The sequence below is a fragment of the Oncorhynchus mykiss genome, chromosome 3 (genome assembly GCF_057628025.1).
Source record: "Oncorhynchus mykiss isolate SJ-2025 chromosome 3, ASM5762802v1, whole genome shotgun sequence".
In the NCBI taxonomy this organism is placed as follows: Eukaryota; Metazoa; Chordata; class Actinopteri; order Salmoniformes; family Salmonidae; genus Oncorhynchus; species Oncorhynchus mykiss.
Genome location: NC_143024.1, coordinates 85,969,196 through 85,987,996, shown reverse-complemented (window position 1 = coordinate 85,987,996; position 18,801 = coordinate 85,969,196). Strand labels below are relative to the sequence as shown.

The 18,801-nt window shown below is 46.1% G+C and overlaps 1 protein-coding gene across 19 annotated transcripts in view; it reads left to right on the top strand.

Annotated features, from left to right (window-relative positions):
- Positions 1-18,533, top strand: part of LOC110504742 (peripheral plasma membrane protein CASK) — a 245,582-nt gene extending 227,049 nt beyond the window's left edge. For 15 of the 19 annotated variants that reach the window (XM_090230389.1, XM_090230392.1, XM_090230388.1 and 12 more), the window contains 7 exons: positions 958-1,154; positions 1,622-1,737; positions 9,206-9,286; positions 9,388-9,468; positions 12,314-12,516; positions 13,161-13,244; positions 15,121-18,533. In XM_090230389.1, coding sequence (XP_090086515.1) covers positions 958-1,154; positions 1,622-1,737; positions 9,206-9,286; positions 9,388-9,468; positions 12,314-12,516; positions 13,161-13,244; positions 15,121-15,297 — 939 coding nt within the window. In that variant the 3' untranslated portion in view covers positions 15,298-18,533. The remainder of the gene's footprint in view (positions 1-957; positions 1,155-1,621; positions 1,738-9,205; positions 9,287-9,387; positions 9,469-12,313; positions 12,517-13,160; positions 13,245-15,120) is intronic. The other 4 variants (XM_036975202.2, XM_036975197.2, XM_090230391.1 and 1 more) reach the window with 1 other exon arrangement.
- The last annotated feature ends 268 nt before the right edge of the window (positions 18,534-18,801 follow it).

Sequence of the window (18,801 nt, the reverse complement as noted above, 5' to 3'; positions counted from 1 at the left end):
CCATTGGTTTGTACTGCCAGAAGCCACTCCTCCCTCTCCAGGTCTCCAACCTGGCAACCCATTGGTCTGGACGCCACTCCTCCCTCTTCAGGTCTCCAATCTGGCAACCCATTGCTCTGGACACCACTCCTCCCTCTTCAGGTCTCCAACCTGGCAACTGGACAGAGAGGCTCATTTATACCACACAGCTATTTCTTTGAGTGTCCCCCGTGAGGTAAAACTACCCATAGGGAAAGGTCTTCGATCTGGCAACCCATTGGTCTGGACGCCACTCCTCCCTCTTCAGGTCTCCAACCTGGCAACTGGACAGAGAGGCTCATTTATACCACACAGCTATTTCTTTGAGTGTCCCCCGTGAGGTAAAACTACCCATAGGGAAAGGTCTTCGATCTGGCAACCCATTGGTCTGTAGTGTTGTGGTGTCTCTCTTGTCGTGATGTGTGTTTTGTCCTGTTTTTATGTAGTTTAAAATGTTTAATCCCAGCCCCCGTCCCCGCAGAAGGCCGTTTGCCTTTTGGTAGGCCGTCATTATAAATAAGAATTTGTTCTTAACTGACTTGCCTAGTTAAATAAAGGCTAAATAAAATAAACAGCCACACACCACTCCTCCCTCTCCAGGTCTCCAACCTGGCAACCGGGCATCACAGGAAATGATCTCCTCAACACAACTGCTCTCTCTCTCTTTCTATCTCTCTCTCTCTCTCTCCCGCCCTCCCTCTCTTTCTATCTCTCTCTCTCTCTTTCTATCTCTCTCTCTCTCTCCCGCCCTCCCTCTCTTTCTATCTCTCTCTCTCTCCTGCCCGCCCTCCCTCTCTTTCCCTCTACCTCCCTCACTCCCTCTCCCTCCCTCTTTCTCTTTCTCTCTCCCTCACTCTCTCCCTCCATCCCAACCTCACCAGTGACTCATTCAGCTCACTCCATCTTGACCTCTAGCTGACCACTGTCTATGTGTCTCAGATCTACGTAAGGGCCCAGTTTGAGTATGACCCCTCCAGAGATGACCTCATACCCTGCAAGGAGGCTGGGATTCCCTTCCGGGTTGGTGACATCGTCCAGATCATCAGTAAAGATGACCACAACTGGTGGCAGGGGAAGCTGGAGAACACTAAGAACGCCACCGCAGGGCTCATACCCTCACCAGAACTTCAGGAGTGGTGAGGAGACACACACACACACACACACACACACACATACACATACACATACACACACACACACACACACACACACATACACACACACACACATACACACACACACACACACACACACACATACACATACACATACACATACACATACATACACACACACACACACACACACACACATTGAACACCAGACCTCCTGGAGTGGTGAGAAGACATACACACACACACACATTGAACACCAGACCTCCTGGAGTGGTGAGAAGACACACACACATACACACATACACACACACACACATACACACACACACACACACACACACACACACACACACATTGAACACCAGACCTCCTGGAGAGGTGAGAAGATACACACAGCGATAGATCCCAGATCTCCATCAAAATCTAAAGAGAATCAGGTGGTGATTTAGTTTAACTCTCATTGTGTGTATTTCCGGCCATGTTTTCAGGCGTGTGGCGTGTATAGCCATGGAGAAGACCAAGCAGGAGCAGCAGGCCAGCTGTACCTGGTTTGGCAAGAAAAAGAAACAGTACAAAGACAAGTACCTGGCCAAGCACAACGCAGGTACACACAAACACACACACACATACTTCCATGTGGTCAATGGCATGCATATACCATAGAGTACAGTAAACAGTCATGCAGTCAGAAAGTTCCTCAGCTGTTACTTCATGGAATGTGAGGGTCTCACGTGTGAGAAGGTGGCATGGGGATATGAGGGAAATGGAGAGGGAGGTGTGGTCAAGGAACAACGGAGAGGTGGTGAGGGAATGTGGGACCAGGGAGGACAGGGAGAGCAGGGAATTCCCTGGCTCCAGTGACATAGTCATGCCAGAAATAGCAGGGAGACCTGGTGCTGGGGCGTAAGGGCAAGCTCAGATATGAGGGTGTGTGTGAGTGAGCAGTTATCAAATTGGTGTGTGTGTGTGTGTGTGTGTGTGTGTGTGTGTGTGTGTGTGTGTGTGTGTGTGTGTGTGTGTGTGTGTGTCTATGATCTCTGGTGTCTGGTGTCGGTGGTATCTGGTGTCGGTGGTATCTGGTGTCGGTGGTATCTGGTGTCGGTGGTATCTGGTGTCGGTGGTATCTGGTGTCGGTGTGTGTCTGGTGTCGGTGTGTCTCTGGTGTCTGTCATCTCTGGTCACTGTGATCTCTGGAGACCAGGCCAGGGTCAATGTGCAGGACAAACTGACACTGCCATGTGCGTCTATGGAGCAGCTCAAATGACAACAGTAACCAGTAACAGCAGAGCATCACTGACCAGAGATCAGCTGTCAGCCTCTCCACCAGTCCTGTTCACTGAGAAGCCTGGAGAGGAGAGAGGGTATTATATAGATTTTGTTGTTGGGAGAATTCATTTTTTTTGTCAGTTAATTGTGTAAAGATGTTTGCACATGTCAGCCTACATCTGCACTGAGCTGTTCCCAAGGGATTATGGGAGTTGAGCTGGGTATCGGGCACAGCTGGGTGTTAGCATAGCTAGTTAGCATAGCCACAAAGTCATAAAATCTGATTTTAAACCTAACCCTGAAGTTAACCATGCTACTAGCCCTAATGCCAAACCCTGACCTTAAATTAAGACCAAAAAGTAGATGTTTTTTACGATGTAGACATTTTTGAAACCGCTCAGTTCTGCCTCCAGGGCAAGACTGATGACATTAAATGTCAACGTGCGTATGAGGAGGGGGAGCAGGGACAGGGAGGGGGATAGGGACAGGGACAGTTAGGGGGATAAGGACAGGGACAGGGAGGGGGATAGGGACAGAGAGGGGGAGCAGGGAGGGGGGGATAGGGACAGGGAGGGGAATAGAGCATGTGAGAGAATGAGAGGTGATGTGGGGGATAGCTGGCAGCATGTGGGAGAATGAGAGGTAATGTAGGGGATAGCTGTTAGCATGTGAGAGAATGAGAGGTGATGTAGGGGGATAGCTGGCAGCATGTGGGAGAATGAGAGGTAATGTAGGGGATAGCTGGCAGCATGTGAGAGAATGAGAGGTAATGTAGGGGATAGCTGGCAGCATGTGAGAGAATGAGAGGTGATGTAGGGGGATAGCTGGCAGCATGTGAGAGAATGAGAGGTGATGTGGGGGATAGCTGGCAGCATGTGGGAGAATGAGAGGTAATGTAGGGGATAGCTGGCAGCATGTGAGAGAATGAGAGGTGATGTGGGGTATAGCTGGCAGCATGTGAGAGAATGAGAGGTGATGTAGGGGGATAGCTGGCAGCATGTGAGAGAATGAGAGGTGATGTAGGGGGATAGCTGGCAGCATGTGAGAGAATGAGAGGTGATGTGGGGGATAGCTGGCAGCATGTGAGAGAATGAGAGGTGATGTAGGGGATAGCTGGCAGCATGTGAGAGAATGAGAGGTGATGTAGGGGGATAGCTGGCAGCATGTGAGAGAATGAGAGGTGATGTGGGGGATAGCTGGCAGCATGTGAGAGAATGAGAGGTGATGTGGGGGATAGCTGGCAGCATGTGAGAGAATGAGAGGTGATGTGGGGGATAGCTGGCAGCATGTGAGAGAATGAGAGGTGATGTGGGGGATAGCTGGCAGCATGTGAGAGAATGAGAGGTGATGTGGGGGATAGCTGGCAGCATGTGAGAGAATGAGAGGTGATGTGGGGGATAGCTGGTAGCATGTGAGAGAATGAGAGGTGATGTAGGGGATAGCTGGCAGCATGTGAGAGAATGAGAGGTGATGTAGGGGGATAGCTGGCAGCATGTGAGAGAATGAGAGGTAATGTAGGGGATAGCTGGCAGCATGTGAGAGAATGAGAGGTGATGTAGGGGGATAGCTGGCAGCATGTGAGAGAATGAGAGGTGATGTAGGGGGATAGCTGGCAGCATGTGAGAGAATGAGAGGTGATGTGGGGGATAGCTGGCAGCATGTGAGAGAATGAGAGGTGATGTAGGGGATAGCTGGCAGCATGTGAGAGAATGAGAGGTGATGTAGGGGGATAGCTGGCAGCATGTGAGAGAATGAGAGGTGATGTGGGGGATAGCTGGCAGCATGTGAGAGAATGAGAGGTGATGTGGGGGATAGCTGGCAGCATGTGAGAGAATGAGAGGTGATGTGGGGGATAGCTGGCAGCATGTGAGAGAATGAGAGGTGATGTGGGGGATAGCTGGCAGCATGTGAGAGAATGAGAGGTGATGTGGGGGATAGCTGGCAGCATGTGAGAGAATGAGAGGTGATGTAGGGGATAGCTGGCAGCATGTGAGAGAATGAGAGGTGATGTAGGGGGATAGCTGGCAGCATGTGAGAGAATGAGAGGTGATGTGGGGGATAGCTGGCAGCATGTGAGAGAATGAGAGGTGATGTAGGGGATAGCTGGCAGCATGTGAGAGAATGAGAGGTGATGTGGGGGATAGCTGGCAGCATGTGAGAGAATGAGAGGTGATGTGGGGGATAGCTGGCAGCATGTTCACAGTATGAGGCCTATAATTAGGTCCCATTTTAACTCTATAAAGATGAATCATTCCTACTTTCCCTCCTCAAGAGGCCAGAGTGTGACGCTCTGGGTAGAAGTTGCCCTTTAGACACATACAGTATCTAAGGTCAGGTCGGTATACCCTGCCCAAATCCTGATCTTAAAATACAAAAACTGACCTTAGATCAGTGTCTGGGAGCATCTTCATCCTACTCCGTTTGGTTAGTAATATGAAGCAGTGCATCAGATCTTTGCTGCTTCAGAGTTGTATTGTTGTATTGCTGTATCTATGGTAACTTCTATATTGTTGTGTAACTGAACCCCTGTCCATCTCTCACGCTGTCCCCCTCCAAACGGCCTCTCTGCATGTAAGTAACAACCAGTGACAGTAGCTGGCTAGCTAACGCCTCTTTTGTCTCTCTCTTTCTCTCTCTCTCTCTCTCTCTCTCTCTCTCTATGTCTCTGTCTCTCAGTCTGTCTCATTCTGCCTCATGAACCTTTCAGTTGACCAGCTGTCACTCCTAACTAGTGCTGAGCGATTTACTGAAATTGTGTGACGTCGGTTCAATTATTTGAATTGCATTTTGTTTTTGTTTTTTTCTGTAAGCTCAGTCAACACATTGCACAGTTTCTCTAGAGATAAATCAGATTCAGCCTGAACTGTGCACTGTAGTAGGGAGTTGTAGTTTCCAACAGGCCAATATTCAATATAGTTTAGCGCATAAAATGTGATAAGTAAATACAATGACCATAATTCATTGCACATCTATGTGATCGATGTAAATGCATGACTTAACATTATTTACTTTGTCAGACAGCGTAGACAGCAGCTCTATAGAGATGAGATGTTGACTTGGAATGAAATAATGAAGTCATCAAATAAAACAAATGTAATAAACACAACAACTGAAATACTGAGTTAAAGTAATGTGAGTAAATGATGATTAATAAATCATAGACAGTAATGGACAGTTACTACCATCATGGGACTTGTATTAATTGTTTACTGTGTTTTTATAGCATCCAACCCCAAAAAATTGAAACCGAAATTGAAAACCGGGATTATTTTTGAACAATCAAACCGAAAACGAACTGACCTCAAAAAAGCACTAATTGCTCAGCACTACTCCCAACGTTTCCGTTTTGTTCCTGTTGCACCTGCTCAGAGCAACAGAGATCCAGCACAAAACAGAAAGAACGTAGCTTTGCAGTTTGTCTGTTTATTTGCATGTGTGTGTTTTTTGTTTTTCCTCCTCACCCACATACAGTGCCTTGCGAAAGTATTCGGCCCCCTTGAACTTTGCGACCTTTTGCCACATTTCAGGCTTCAAACATAAAGATATAAAACTGTATTTTTTTGTGAAGAATCAACAACAAGTGGGACACAATCATGAAGTGGAACGACATTTATTGGATATTTCAAACTTTTTTAACAAATCAAAAACTGAAAAATTGGGCGTGCAAAATTATTCAGCCCCCTTAAGTTAATACTTTGTAGCGCCACCTTTTGCTGCGATTACAGCTGTAAGTCGCTTGGGGTATGTCTCTATCAGTTTTGCACATCGAGAGACTGACATTTTTTCCCATTCCTCCTTGCAAAACAGCTCGAGCTCAGTGAGGTTGGATGGAGAACATTTGTGAACAGCAGTTTTCAGTTCTTTCCACAGATTCTCGATTGGATTCAGGTCTGGACTTTGACTTGGCCATTCTAACACCTGGATATGTTTATTTTTGAACCATTCCATTGTAGATTTTGCTTTATGTTTTGGATCATTGTCTTGTTGGAAGACAAATCTCCGTCCCAGTCTCAGGTCTTTTGCACTCCATCAGGTTTTCTTCCAGAATGGTCCTGTATTTGGCTCCATCCTTCTTCCCATCAATTTTAACCATCTTCCCTGTCCCTGCTGAAGAAAAGCAGGCCCAAACCATGATGCTGCCACCACCATGTTTGACAGTGGGGATGGTGTGTTCAGCTGTGTTGCTTTTACGCCAAACATAACGTTTTGCATTGTTGCCAAAAAGTTACATTTTGGTTTCATCTGACCAGAGCACCTTCTTCCACATGTTTGGTGTGTCTCCCAGGTGGCTTGTGGCAAACTTTAAACGACACTTTTTATGGATATCTTTAAGAAATGGCTTTCTTCTTGCCACTCTTCCATAAAGGCCAGATTTGTGCAATATACGACTGATTGTTGTCCTATGGACAGAGTCTCCCACCTCAGCTGTAGATCTCTGCAGTTCATCCAGAGTGATCATGGGCCTCTTGGCTGCATCTCTGATCAGTCTTCTCCTTGTATGAGCTGAAAGTTTAGAGGGACGGCCAGGTCTTGGTAGATTTGCAGTGGTCTGATACTCCTTCCATTTCAATATTATCGCTTGCACAGTGCTCCTTGGGATGTTTAAAGCTTGGGAAATCTTGTTGTATCCAAATCCGGCTTTAAACTTCTTCACAACAGTATCTCGGACCTGCCTGGTGTGTTCCTTGTTCTCCTTGTTCTTCATGATGCTCTCTGCGCAAAAAAATACAGTTTTATATCTTTATGTTTGAAGCCTGAAATGTGGCAAAAGGTCGCAAAGTTCAAGGGGGCCGAATACTTCCGCAAGGCACTGTATTTAGTTGATTTTGGTGTTGTGTGTTTCAGATGTAGTTAGTTGAATTTTAACATTATACATATATTCCCCAGGGAAAGATTCCCCATTTGATATCTCTGAGCATCATTCTCAGAATGTGACACGTTGCACATAAGGTTAAAGGTCGGCACAAGTTCAATGACACATGCCAGCCAATAAGAGAGAGAGAGAGAGAGAGAGAGAGAGAGAGAGAGAGAGAGAGAGAGAGAGAGAGAGAGAGAGAGAGAGAGAGAGAGAGAGAGAGAGAGAGAGAGAGAGAGAGAGAGAGAGAGAGAGAGAGAGAGAGAGAGAGAGAGAGAGAGAGAGAGAGAGAGAGAGAGAGAGAGAGAGAGAGAGAGAGAGAGAGAGAGAGAGAGAGAGAGAGAGAGAGAGAGAGAGAGAGAGAGAGAGAGAGAGAGGTACATGGCGTACTGAGTGTTGTATTTCCCAGACAGAGTACTGTACATGGCGTACTGAGTGTTGTATTTCCCAGACAGAGTACTGTACATGGCGTACTGAGTGTTGTATTTCCCAGACAGAGTACTGTACATGGCGTACTTAGTGTTGTATTTCCCAGACAGAGTCCAGACAGAGTCCAGACAGAGTACTGTACATGGCGTACTGAGTGTTGTATTTCCCAGACAGAGTCCAGACAGAGTTCAGACAGAGTACTGTACATGGTGTACTGAGTGTTGTATTTCCCAGACAGAGTCCAGACAGAGTACTGTACATGGCGTACTTAGTGTTGTATTTCCCAGACAGAGTCCAGACAGAGTCCAGACAGAGTACTGTACATGGTGTACTGGGTGTTGTATTTCCCAGACAGAGTCCAGACAGAGTCCAGACAGAGTACTGTACATGGCGTACTGAGTGTTGTATTTCCCCTGTCAGACACAGCTGTTAGGTTCAGTAGAGGTGTAATGTATGCTGGGTAAGAACATATGCTCTTTGCTGTACAGACACCCACATCGCGTCCTGTGTTCTCTCAGTCAGCTCTTCTTCTATCCATCCATCGTTTTATATATCAATAAATACAAACGTAACACACATACGTACAAAGTGGTATCACTTTTTAAATGTAGATGTTCCACAGGTGCACATTATAGGCTTGTATGTGACTTGTATGCATGGAGGCCTGGAGACGCTAATCTTGTTAATGTTAATTAATGGTCAATTATCTCTATCTCTATTAGTCTCTATAACGACAATAACCGGCTGACAGAATGTCATGATCGTCACAGAGGTCACGTCCGACCAGAAGGATAACACAATATTCTCCATCGTTGTCCCGTCATGTGTGAACAGTCTTACAAAAATCTCTCTTCTTCATCTCATTGGATTAGGGCTTTAGACTGGGTCATAATAAATCACTCCTCTGATTTAGCTATTTGATTTAATGGTGTCACGTTTAAGGACGTACAGGGCATTGTACTTATACGACTCCAAGGGAGAAGATCAAGCTCTATCTCTCCTTGTAACATCATAGATCATTCCCTAATTGTGAATTATCGCCCGACTGTCACTAATTGTCAATAACTGTCACTAATTGTCACAGACAAAATGTCTACCTCTTCATCTCATGGCTAGCCTGGGTGCTTGTCTGTTTCTGTTTTAGCCATCTTGTCCTTCTCAGTCCCAGACGTCGATATAGTGTTGTTGTATGTTGAAACACTCAAGTCCCCAGGCTATGTTCATTGTCTCCATGCCCAACTAACTGTCACAGGCATTCTCTCACCTTAATGTTAGGGTCCTGTGTTGTCCCAGACATTCTCTCACCTTAATGTTAGGGTCCTGTGTTGTCCCAGGCATTCTCTCACCTTAATGTTAGGGTCCTGTGTTGTCCCAGGCATTCTCTCACCTTAATGTCAGGGTCCTGTGTTGTCCCCGTGTAAGATGCCCTTCTCTGCATGTCGGTCTTTCATCGTGTCTCACTATCCCTCTCTTTCATAGTGTCTCACTATCCCTCTCTCTTTCCTTGCCTCCCTTTCTCCAGTATTCGACCAATTAGATCTTGTCACGTATGAAGAGGTAGTGAAACTGCCTGCGTTCAAGAGGAAAACACTAGTCTTGTTAGGTAAGTAGAAATATCATCTGGCATTATAAAGGATAATGCTGTATTGGCTAAGGGTACTAGGTGGTGTTCTCAGTTCTGACTGAGGGCTCTCTCTTCTACAGGGGCCCATGGAGTGGGCAGAAGACACATCAAGAACACACTAATCACAAAACACCCTGACAGATTTGCCTACCCAATCCCACGTAAGACACACACACACACACACACACACACACACACACACACACACACAGATTCACCTACCCCATTTCACAGACAATCAATCAAATCAAATCTAAATTGATTTGTTACATGCGCCGAATACAGCAAGTTTAGACCTTAACAGTGAAGTGCTTACCTACAAGCCTTTAACCAATAGTGCAGTTCAAGAACAGTTAAGAAAATATTTACCAAATAAACGAAAGTTACAAATAATAAAAAAGTAACACAATAAAATGACCATAACGAGGATATATACAGGGGAACTGGTACCAAGTCAGTGTGCGGAGGTACAGGTTAGTTGAGGTAATGTGTACATGTAATTAGGGGTGAAGTGACTATGCATAGATAATAAACAGCGAGTAGCAGCAGTGTACAAAACAAATGGAGGGGGGCGTGTCACTGTAAATCGTCAGGTGGCCATTTGATTAATTGTTCAGCAGTCTTATGGTTTTGGGGTAGAAGCTGTTAAGGAGCCTTTTGGTTCTAGACTTGGTACTCTGGTACCGCTTGCCGTGCGGTAGCAGAGAAAACAGTCTATGACTTGGGTGACTGGAGTCTCTGACAATTTTATGGAGTTTCCACTGACACAGCCTATTATATAGGTCCTGGTTGACAGGAAGCTTGGCCCCAGTGATGTACTGGGCTGTACGCACTACCCTCTGTAGCACCTTACGGTCAGCTGCCGAGCAGTTGCCATACCAGGCAGTGATGCAACCGGTCAGAATGCTCTCGATGGTGCAGTTGTAAAACCTTTTGAGGATCTGGGGCCCCATGCCAAATCTTTTCAGTCTCCTGAGGGGAAAATGTTTTGTCATTCCCTCTTCACGACTGTCTTGGTGTGTTTGGATGATGATAGTCTGTTGGTGATGTGGACACCAAGGAACTTGAAACTCTCGATCCGCTCCACTACAGCCCCGTCGATGTTAATGGGGGCCTGTTCAACCCGCCTTTTCCTGCAGTCCACGATCAGCTCCTTTGTCTTGCTCACATTGAGGGAGAGGTTGTTGTCCTGGCACCACACTGCCAGTTCTCTGCCCTCCTCCCTATAGGCTGTCTCATCGTTGTCGGTGATCAGGCCTACCACTGTTGTGTCGTCAGCAAACTTAATGATGGTGTTGGAGCCGTGTTTGGCCACGCAGTCGTGGGTGATCAGGGAGTACAGGACGGGACTAAATACACACCCCTGAGAGGCCCCAGTGTTGAGGATCAGTGTTGCAGATGTGTTGTTGCCAACCCTTACCACCTGGGGGCAGCCCGTTAGGAAGTCCAGGATCCAGTTGCAGAGGGAGGTATTTAGTCCCAGGGTCCTTATCTTAGTGATGAGCTTCGTGGGCACTATGGTGAACGCTGACCTGTAATCAATGAACAGCATTCTCACATAGGTGTTCCTTTTGTCCAGGTGTGAAAGGGCGGTGTGGAGTGCGATTGAGATTGTGTCATCTGTGGATCTTTTGGGGCGGTATGCGAATTGGAGTGGGTCTAGGGAATCCGGGAGGATGCTGTTGATGTGAGCCATGACCAGCCTTTCATGCTTTGAGTACACGTCCTGGTAATCCGTCTGGCCCCGCAGCTTTGTGGATGTTGACCTGTTTAAAGGTCTTTCACATCGGCTACCGAGACCGCTATCACACAGTCATCCAGAACAGCTGGTGCTCTCGTGCATGCTTCAGTGTTGCTTGCGGGCATAAAAGGCATTTAGCTCATCCGGTAGGCTCGCGTCACTGGGCAGCTCGCGTCTTCCCTTTGTAAGTCCGTAATAGTTTTCAAGCCCTGACACATCCGATGAGCATCAGGGCCGGTGTAGTAGGATTCAATCTTAATCCTGTATTGATGATTTGCTTGTTTGATGGTTCGTTTGGGGGCATAGCAGGATTTCTTCTAAGCGTCCGGATTAATGTTCCGCTCCTTGAAAGCGGTTGCTCTAGCCTATAGCTCAATGCGGATGTTGCCTGACAACGTCGTTGATGCGCTTATTGATGAAGCCGATGACTGAGGTGGTATACTCCTCAATGCCATTGAATGAATACCCGGAACATAGTCCAGTCTGTGCTGGCAAAACAGCCCTGTAGCGTAGAATCCGCGTCATCTGACCACTTCCATATGGAGCGAGTCACTGATACTTCCTGCTTTAGTTGTTGCTTGTAAGCAGGAATCAGGAGGATATAAATGTGGTCAGATTTGCCAAATGGAGGGCGGGGGAGAGCTTTGTATGCATCTCTGTGTGTGGAGTAAAGGTGGTCTAAGTTTGTCTGCATTAATGTCCCCGGCCACTAGGGGCGCCGCTTCTGGATGAACATTTTCTTGTTTGTTTATGGCCTCATAGAGTTGTTTGAGTGAGGTCTTAGTGCCAACATCGGTTTGTGGTGGTAAATAGACGGCTACGAATAATATAGATGAGAACTGTCTTGGTAGGTAGTGTGGTCTACAGCTTATCATAAGGTACATAAGGTACATAAGGAGATGTCTTTAATATTAGACATCGCGCACCAGCTGTTATTGACAAAAAGACACACACACCCACCGTCTTACCAGACGTAGCTTCTTCTCTGTTCTGCCAGTGCATGGAATGTCCCGCCATCTCTATATTATCCGTATCCGCGTTGTTCAGCCACAAATCGGTGAAACATATGATTTTACCATTTTTAACAAAATAGCACAGTTGGTTAGGAGCATGTAAAACGTCATCCTCTCCGGCGTCATATTAACATAAACATACTACACACTGACTCATTCACTCACTCACTTTGACCATCCGTTGTGGTTATCGTTCTTACTTAACCCCCTCCTCCTCTCTTTCATCTCACCCTTACACCCTCCCTCCCCCAGATACAACCAGACTTCCTAAGAAGGACGAGGAAAACGGGAAGAACTACTACTTTGTGTCACATGACCAGATGATGCAGGACATCAGTAACAATGACTACCTGGAGTACGGTAGTCACGAGGACGCCATGTACGGCACGCGGCTAGAGACCCTCCGCCAGATCCACGAGCAGGGACTCATCTCCATTCTGGACGTAGAGCCACAGGTGTGTGTGTGTGTGTGTGTGTGTGTGTGTGTGTGTGTGTGTGTGTGTGTGTGTGTGTGTGTGTGTGTGTGTGTGTGTGTGTGTGTGTGTGTGTGTGTGTGTGTGTGAACCATAGAGATAGTTAGAGAACACAACCTTGTATCTGTTTCATTATGGCGTCTGTGAGAAAATGGGCAGCGCAATTGAGGTCTTCCCCATTTTGAAGTAGTCTATAATCTTCTTCTACTACTTCTGAGTTGGTTAACAAACCGTAAGGGTGCATACTGCCACCTAGAGTGTGTTGTTTGAACAGGTGTAAATCCAAGGTTGGCAATTCACTGCCACCTTCAGTAATGGGATGTTGTCTCACCAGTGTAATTCATTGGCTGATCCTTCCTGATGACCTGGATGGATTATGTGATCCTTCCTTAAGCCATAGGAAGTCCCACCCAGTTGACTACTTCAAAATGGTGAAAGTCCTCAATGGCACCGGCCATGCTAAATGGGCTTCTGGGCACTGGAGTCCTCTATCTCTACAGTGTGAACAAAACATTCTACATAATCTAGGTGTTTTGTCATGTGTGCTTGTGAAAGCCGAGGGTCTTCTCAGGCAGGTCTTCTCACATACAAACAGCCCAGCTGACCTGTAACCAATTCTCCATTAGGCCCTGAAGGTCCTGCGGACAGCGGAGTTCGCTCCTTACGTTGTTTTCATTGCTGCACCAACCATTACCCCTGGCATCAATGAGGTAACACACTCACTCACAAACACACACACACACACACACACACACACACACACACACACACACACACACACACACACACACACTGCAGCTATAAACTTGGGACACTGCAGCTATAAACTGGGGACACTGCAGCTATAAACTGGGGACACTGCAGCTATAAACTGGGGACACTGCAGCTATAAACTGGGGACACTGCAGCTATAAACTGGGCCACACAGTGGAGGTGTCATAATACCTATAAAACCTTGCGCTCAAACAAGGAAATGGTTCCAATCATTTCCCCACCATTTATTTTTCCCATTTGGGGATTTTAGAAACACTTAATACAAGGTCTGTGTTTCGTGTAGGTTTACACTAGTGTGATGTTTTGATAACCATGTAAATCTCTCTCAGACAAGGTGACTTTTATCAATATATATTTACCCATTACTCTGGAACCATTACTCTGATTCAAAAATGCTAATTAGCATCATGCAAAACTGTAAATCCCTGCAAGCTCCTGCATGTCATCTCTAGCTGACACCTTTCCTACGTATTGTGTCCATTTAAAACTTGCACAAGGCAGTTCACAGAATTGTCCATTTTAAAAAAAATTTTTTTTTAATTTGACCCCTTTTTCTCCCCAATTTCGTGGTATCCAATTGTTGTAGTAGCTACTATCTTGTCTCGTCGCTACAACTCCCGTACGGGCTCGGGAGAGACGAAGGTTGAAAGTCATGCGTCCTCCGATACACAACCAACCAAGCCGCACTGCTTCTTAACACAGCGCACATCCAACCCGGAAGCCAGCCGCACCAATGCGCCGGAGGAAACACCATGCACCTGGCCACCTTAGTTAGCGTACACTGCGCCCAGCCCGCCACAGGAGTCGCTGGTGCGCGATGAGACAAGGACACCCCTACCGACCAAGCCCTCCCTAACCCGGGCGACGCTAGGCCAATTGTGCGTCGCCCCACGGGCCTCCCGGTCACGAACCCAGGGACTCTGATGGTACAGCTGGCGCTGCAGTACAGCGCCCTTAACCACTGCGCCACCCGGGAGGCCTCAGAATTGTCCATTTAAAGAAAATGTAGCCTATTTATTCATTACTACGTTTAATTAACATTAGATAGTTAATCCAGATATTCTTACCTTTGCCTCGATTCGGCAGTTTCGTCCAGGTCATTATGGCATTTGTAGTTCTTTACGATAGCCATGTTTTTGGGGGATAAATACAGGCAAATATATTAATAAAAGTCACCTTGACCTAAAGAGATTTACATGGTTATCAAAATGTCACAACAAGGTGAGCCAACACTAAACACGGCCCTTTATTTTAAGTGTTTATAAAATCCCCTATGGGAAAAATGAAAGGTGGAAAAACAACTGGAACCATTTCCCTGTTTGACCTCTAGGTTTTCTGGGTATCATGACTCTCTTGGCACTCTTCTTTTTTTCTGCACTTCGACATTTTATTTTTCTTCTCTCATCGCTTTCTTCACTGGTTTATTTTGCATGCAGTCTTTGTGAGCTTCTATTTTTCCGTTTCTCTTGCGTTCGGTTGACTGCCTCTCAGCTCCCCAGGTGGTGCAGGAGGCTGCCAGTAAGTATGAGTAGAGAAAACGCTGGCCATAGTCAGTAGTGGTCTATTGTGTGGTAGTATTACCTCGGTAAACCAGCTCAATTCTCTCCTCCAGTCTCCTCTCACTGAGGACACCAGGGCCAAGCCTACCAAAGCACTGTCCTGAATCCCTACTCATCCACTCTACACACTCACTCTTTCTCTGTCAGTTTAATTTAAAAGTGCTTTATTGGCATCACATCTCTGTCTGTGTCTTATTATGTCTCTCTCTCTCTTGTTCTCGCGCTCCTCCCCCCTCTTTTTCTCTCTCTGTAGGACGAATCATTGCAGCATCTTCAGAAGGAGTCAGAAATTCTCCAGAAGACCTATGCCCATTACTTTGACCAGACCATAATCAACAACGAGATAGATGAGACCATCAGACACCTAGAGGAGGCTATAGACCTGGTCTGTACCAACGCACAGTGGATCCCTGTGTCCTGGGTCTACTGAGGAAAAAACACAAAGCCCTCCTCTCCTCCTCTCCTCCTCTCCTCTCCTCTCCTCTCCTCTCCTCTCCTCTCCTCTCCTCTCCTCTCCTCTCCTCTCCTCTCCTCTCCTCTCCTCTCCTCTCCTCTCCTCTCCTCTCCTCTCCTCTTCTTTCTCCTCCTCTCCTCTCCTCTCCTCTCCTCCTCTCCTCTCCTCTGCTTTCTCCTCCTCTCCTCTCGTCCTCTCCTCTCCTCTGCTTTCTCCTCCTCTCCTCTCCTCTCCTCTCCTCTCCTCTCCTCTCCTCTCCTCTGCTTTCTCCTCCTCTCCTCTCCTCTCCTCTCCTCTCCTCTCCTCTGCTTTCTCCTCCTCTCCTCCTCTCCTCTCCTCAGCTTTCTCCTCCTCTCCTCTCCTCTCCTCTCCTCTCCTCTCCTCTCCTCTCCTCTCCTCTGCTTTCTCCTCCTCTCCTCTCCTCTCCTCTCCTCTGCTTTCTCCTCCTCTCCTCTCCTCTCGTCCTCTCCTCTCCTCTGCTTTCTCCTCCTCTCCTCCTCTCCTCTCGTCCTCTCCTCTCCTCTGCTTTCTCCTCCTCTCCTCTCCTCTCGTCCTCTCCTCTCCTCTGCTTTCTCCCCCTCCCCTCCCCTCCCCTCTCTGTCCTACTGGACCTTTATGGACAACACCTCTCCCCTCCCCTCCCCAATGACTTCTCTTTAGCTCCCCCTCCCCTTCTCCCCCTCCTCAGCGATGCATCTCTGCGAAAACTCCATAGAGATAGAGGACTCCTCTTTATAGCTGTGCCATTATCGCATCTGTGACAGCATGGGCAGCACCATTGAAGAAACAACCCATAGGAATCTCCACCCAGCTGACTACTTTGACTACTTTAAAATGACCGAAGCATGGTGGAAGCCCTTAGCTGCCCATGCTAATAGGACCTTTTGGTCCCTTGAGGCCTCTATTATTCTCCATGAAAAACTCACATCATTCCTTCAGGAAAAGAAAAGCACGTCAACCAATTAGAAACCTCTGTGTACTGCACATGACCTTCAGCAGTCAATTGAAACCCTCCATCTACTGCATTATGACCTGCAGCAGCCGATGAGATTCTACCCTTACAGACTACCTAGCCGTAGTGTTGTATAAACAAAATAAACAAATAGATATAGTCATGTCTGTATTAGCTAGGAGGCAACATTTTTGTAGAAGTTTGTTTTAAAGAGACAGTACTATATCTCCTCCCCTCCCCTCGTAGTGCACTGCAGCCTTCTGCATCCTGTTACCGGCTGTGGCCCCATTACCCCATCCTTCATGGATGTTGACGTTTTTTTCTCCTCGATTACACCCAAAGTGTCATTGCATTTCCGTGCACCAGAAGTACGTTCATTTCCAATGGTACGCTGCGTTTGCCTCGCAGCGTTGTTTTGCAGAGGCAGTTGTAATGCGTTCTGTGTGGTAAAATACATTGGATATATTGAACGTGTGCATCCTAGACGGCTGGACAGATATGGTAGCAGAAGGTGAATGTTGAACTGTTGTTGCACACATATCCAGATGACGCTGTGTATCATTTTGCGCAGTGATGCTGTCGGTGTGATCGACGTGTCAGCTGTCTCTGTGTTACAGCTCTTTTCCTGCCATATTCTCTTTCTCTCTCGCTGGACAGACTGAAGAAAACCACACAAACACTCCAGCCTCCGTTTCTCTGGCTCTCAAACACCTCTGTATTGATCCTTTACTCCTCTCCTTTATTAGTAGTGCTGAGAGATTCATTTCGGGTGATTTTCGGTTTTTCAACAAGATGTAGGTTCAATGACTTGAATTCCATTTAGTTCATTTTTTTTGTGTGAGCCCAAATGCACTGTTTCTCTAGAGAGAAATCAAATAATTCACCAAATAAATCAACTCAAGAACTATGTGGGCCACTTGGCTGAAAGGAGTTGTAGCTTTCATTAAGCAAATATTATTTGAAGAACTAGTAAAAGGATTTTGTCAGACAGCTGTACAGCTAGCCTAGCTAAATAGGATGACTAAAGACAGAACAATATGAGGAGAACATAGAAAACGTTATCTGGCTGACTGCTACTGCCTGAACAGCGATAAGATGACTTTGAGGAATGAAAAATAACAACGTCGTCAACTAAAAACCAAGTAATATACACAACTGAAATATTTTATTACTTCAGAGTAATTGTCTATGTTTCTATCGATGTCTACTCAATGTGGACCTGCCCGAGACAATGGAACATTTGGAATGTTTTCGCAAATAAGAATTTTCAAAATTTTTGGCTTTGGAATTTCCAATCAAATGAAGAAAATTAAAAAGGTCATTATTTCAGAATGCATTTTCAAATCAAATAATAATAATTCAAACCAAAATTGAAAACTGTGATTATTTTTTAAGAATCAAACCAAACCCAACCTAGAAAAGCACTAATACCTCAGCACTATGTATTAGCCTTTATTCTGAACTTTCTCTATTATTATTATTACTGTAATGTAGTTCAGTTTCATCTTGCTTCATTTTGACTGAACATGTTATCACCCTAGCCACCCCCACCCCTCTCCCCTGCAGACACACACTCACACCTCCACAAGATACTGTCTCTTCTAAACAAATCCAGAAATGTTTTAGAGATTTGAATGAGGTCTCATGCATTGGACATTCGCAAGCTTACACGCCATCTGTCCGTCAGTCGGTCAGTCCATCAGTGTTCCCAGTGTCCTGCTGTAAAAAGAAAAGCACTCTCTACTGAAAACCAACATTCCACGCGTCTGGAAGACTCCACTTGACCAATGGAAGCAAGGGGAACAGGAAATAACCAACAAAAATAACCTTGAAGCCTATGCACATCCCTTGGCATTTCAGACGACATTTCTAAAACGACAGATTTTTCCAAATCTACCATGGTAGCGAGATCGATGTGTTTGTTCAAATAAAATTGTCCTGATTTGTTGTATAAGAAAATGAAGAGGACGGGGTCAAATTACAACTGATTCCTGTTTTGCCATTTCAGAAATGTGTTGTCTGAGAGTACTAATGTTTTAATTCAGTTTAATCAACGATAGATTAACCCTGATTTGTATTCTGGATCAGAAAGGATGTGTACACACTGCATTTTGCAAGGTGAAGGCTTTGCAAAGGAACAGTAGGCAGTTTGTGTATATGAATAACTCTGTATATGAAATATGACTGATGATGATATATGTATGACTGCCCCAGTGTAAAATAATCTACAATGATAAAGTTCTTCAATATGATTTAAAAATATATATATTTCCTTTTGTGTTGAAAATGTAACCTGCGCCTGCCTGTCTCTCTCTCACACACACACACACACACACACACACACACACACACACACACACACACACACACACACACACACACACACACACACACACACACACACACACACACACACACACACACACACACACACACACACACACACACACACACACACACACACACACACACACACACACACACACACACACACACACACACACACACACACACACACACACACACAC